The sequence below is a fragment of the Phacochoerus africanus genome, chromosome 9 (assembly GCF_016906955.1).
Source record: "Phacochoerus africanus isolate WHEZ1 chromosome 9, ROS_Pafr_v1, whole genome shotgun sequence".
Classification (NCBI taxonomy): Eukaryota; Metazoa; Chordata; class Mammalia; order Artiodactyla; family Suidae; genus Phacochoerus; species Phacochoerus africanus.
In genome coordinates, this window is record NC_062552.1 from 24,913,578 (window position 1) to 24,916,924 (window position 3,347).

The 3,347-nt window shown below is 64.3% G+C and overlaps 1 protein-coding gene across 1 annotated transcript; it reads right to left on the bottom strand.

Annotated features, from left to right (window-relative positions):
* Positions 1 to 215: 215 nt before the first annotated feature.
* ZBTB12 (zinc finger and BTB domain containing 12) lies at positions 216 to 2,646 on the bottom strand. Its single transcript, XM_047795614.1, has 2 exons — positions 2,410 to 2,646; positions 216 to 1,904 (listed from the first exon to the last, which is right to left on the bottom strand). Exon 2 carries the CDS (start codon positions 1,882 to 1,884, stop codon positions 505 to 507), a length of 1,380 nt encoding a protein of 459 aa, XP_047651570.1. The 5' UTR covers positions 1,885 to 1,904; positions 2,410 to 2,646; the 3' UTR covers positions 216 to 504.
* Between the last annotated feature and the right edge of the window lie 701 nt (positions 2,647 to 3,347).

Genomic DNA, 3,347 nt, shown 5'->3' on the forward strand with positions numbered 1-3,347 from the left:
CTTCCTTTTCCGGGATTCAATAATCCTTTCCCCCTACCACTCCCTCTCCCAAGGTTCTAGTCTAAGCAGGAGCACTCAAGCTGCCTCCTGCCAAATTCCCTCCCGATTCCCACCCTCCCACCCCCTACCTCAAGAAATGTCAGAACTTCTTCCTGGGCAGACCTAGCCAGGAATGAAACATTTTCCAGTCTTTGCCCCATCTCATTCCCGTAAGACCTTTCCCCTCCCTCCACATATCTATGCACCTCTAAGAGAAGAAAATCTTTCTCTGGGATCCCCTTACCACTCCCTTGGTCTTCCCGAAGAACCCTCTCCCTCTCCATCCTTTTCTTCTGAAGAGGCAGCTTCTCTGCAAGGAATCTGTGGCCCCTCCCTCAGGGTGTGTGTCTCTTCAGGCTCCCCACCGAACCTGCCTGTCCTCGATCCCCCACCCCCCTATTCTCCTGGGCCGGGGGGGTCCCCTTCCTACCCAGCCCAGGGCCCCAGCGCCTGCCCCTGCCAGCGCTAGCGGATGAGGACGTTGATCTCAGCCACGCTGGCCTCCAGCACGTTCTCGGCAGTGGTCTTGCCGTGCTGCTCCTTGAGATGCCGCCTGATGGCAGGCTTGTGAGCGAAGCGCACATCACAGTAGGAGCAGCGATAGGGCCTTGCTCCAGAGTGGAGGTTGAGGTGGTCGTGCAGTGTGGACTTCTGCGTGAAGCACTTGCCGCAGATGCCACACGAGTGCGACTTGACGCCGCGGTGTACGTTCATGTGCCGGTTGAGGTTGCTGCTGTGGTTGAACTGCTTGCCACAGCGCGGGCACATGAAGATGAAGTGCTGAGCCCGCATGTGGAAGACCAGCTTCTCCACGCCCTGGAACACTTCTGGGCACTTGGTGCACTTGATGTTCTTGAGGGGATTTCCACTGGAAAAGCCGCCGGGGAGAGGTCCCCGGCTGCCCCCCGCCCCCAGGCTGCCCCCCGCCCCCCGGGCAGCCATGGCCACCGCTGCTGCCTCCACCAGGCCTGAGGTGGCCCCCACGCTGGCCCTGCCGCCGGGGATCAACAGCAGGCCCTCCCCTTCCGCATCCTCGGAAAGGCTGTAGCAGGCTTTCACCACGCCCTGCGGTGGGGCCACAGTGCTGGGGGGCACACTGCTCTGGGCCAGCTCTCCAAGGTGGCTGCCCACAGAGCCTCCGATGCCCAGACCTCCTCCCAGGCCTCCGGGAGGTTTGAGCCGGTGTGCCACCTCCAGGGCCGACTCCACCTTGACGATGCAGATGTCAGACACGTCCTCATCCTCATCCTCATCCTCTTCCTCGGCCTTCAGCTCCAGGTCCTCATCCAGCGGGAACTCCAGCTTCACAGGCCGCAGGAGTGGAGGGGGGAGAGGGGGTGGGGGTGGGGGTTTGGGGGCTGGCTTTGGGGTCCTGGCAGGAGGGAGAAGGGATTTGGTGGCACTGACACTGCTCACAAGGCTGGCATCGCTGACCCCATCCTCTTTGAGGCCTATTTTGGGCTCGATGAACTGGCTGAGGGCATTCCGGCATTTCTCCACCACGTGCTCCATCTGCAGGTAGGAGGCGGCCGTCAGGTAGTTAACGATGTCCCTGACGGCGAATTCCAGGGCGCCCGTGTAGCAAGAGAGCAGCAGGTCAGCCACTATGCGTGCACTGTGCATCAGCGAGACCTGTAGCTCAGAGCTGGGGTTCAGCAGGAACTGGTCCCGCAGGAACGGCGAGCAGGCAGCCAGGATGACCTTGTGGCCGCGGAACTTGAGGCTGTCGGCCACAATGGTCACGTCGCAGAACCGCTCCTCTGCGCGGAGCTGGTTCATGTTCCGCAGTGTAGCGGCCTCGTGGCCAGGCAGCTGGAAGCGCAGGACTTCCACCCCAGAGGCCATTGTGGCGAGGGTGGGCAACCCTGGTTGGGAAGGAAACCAGTCAGAGACAAAGGTCTCTGGCTTTCCTAAGCCAAGGCTCCAGGCCTCGCACCCTCATTCTTGCCTGGCCCCCCAGCATCAGATCACCCGGTCTTCAAGCCTCTTCCTCAGTTTCCCCAGCCCCCGGGGAGGCGCTGTCCCTCGGAGAGGAGGGAGGCGTGGTTCCCGGGGGCGGGGCAGCGGCGTCCACACCCCCCAGCCCGACCGCCCGCGATGATGGGGCGAGCCCGCGCACCCACGGGGGAAGGTCGGCAGAAGGGGGAGCAGAGGCCTGGGGCTCTGGGGTGGCCCCGGCTGCAGCCTCTTCTCACCCCGCCTCCTTTACCCGCTGCCTCATTCCTCCGCCCCCCCCTTTGCACGTTTGCACGCGCTTTTCACGTCCTCCCCCCCACGGCCTGCACGCATCGTGCACGCCCCCCCCACGCCTTCAGAACTCCGTGGCACGCCCCCCCCCGCCCCACGACCCTGAGTGCACGCGCCTCTCACCTGGCCCGGTTCCGCGCGCTGTTTTTTTACCCCCCTATTTCCCCCACCCCCCCCGGGGCTGGCTGTGCCCCCACACACGGGCAAGGCCTGGGCAGCGCGCAGGCGCAGGGGTGCACGGGGCGCGCGCGCGGGGCCGGCTCCGCGTGGGCGTAAGGGGGGAGGGGCGGGAGCGGCTCGTGCCGTGTGTTCCAGGCCCCGCGCGCGGCGGCGTCGGCAAGAACTCGGGGAGGAGGAAGAGGGGAGGGAATTAAAGGAGCAGGATTCCCCCTTTCCCGACCCCCCTTTCTTCGCCAGCGCCCCCCCACACGGTTAAAGGGCCAGACAGCCTGGCCTCCCCTTTGGCCAGTATTATTTGTCCGCCAGAGCGGAAATACGTTCCGCACCCCCCTCTTTCTGGCTCCCCCTCCTCTGTGCCTCCCGGCCCCGCGGCCAGTCTGCGCGTGCGTGCCGAATGCCGCGCGGAGGCCCGCTCGCTCGGGCCCGCCCCCCGGTCCCGGCCGCCCGCCCGCGGCGCAGCCGGCTCCTCGCCCCCCAGCGCGCGCCCCCGCCCCCTGAGGTCCCCGCCTGCCTGGCTCCCCGCGGGTGGCGCTGCCACCTGCTCCTGCGGCTGGTGCTGCTGTGGCCCAGCTGTGCGGAGCCGGGGTCCCAGACCACCTCGTGACTGTAAGAAGCTGTTGGTTGCTGTTGCCCTGCTGAGAATCCTAGCAGTCCCTCCCGCCACACTATCAGACTTTTCCAATACTTCTGAAGCATAATAACCACCCCAGCACTCCTGGCCTAAAAGGTATTTTAACTTCCTACAAGGCCAGGCAGTCCAGTATCCTCGACTTCCTCTCCTCGGTCTCAAAATCTTATGAGAATCACACCTATCGTCCCCCTCCCTCCACTTTCAGAATTGATCCCAATTTCTTGCCAAGGTAAATGCCCTCTCAGTATCC

Coding starts and splice junctions, on each gene's coding strand:
- ZBTB12 (XM_047795614.1), bottom strand. CDS start 1,884: ATGGCCTCTGGGGTGGAAGTCCTGCGCTTCCAGCTGCCTGGCCACGAG.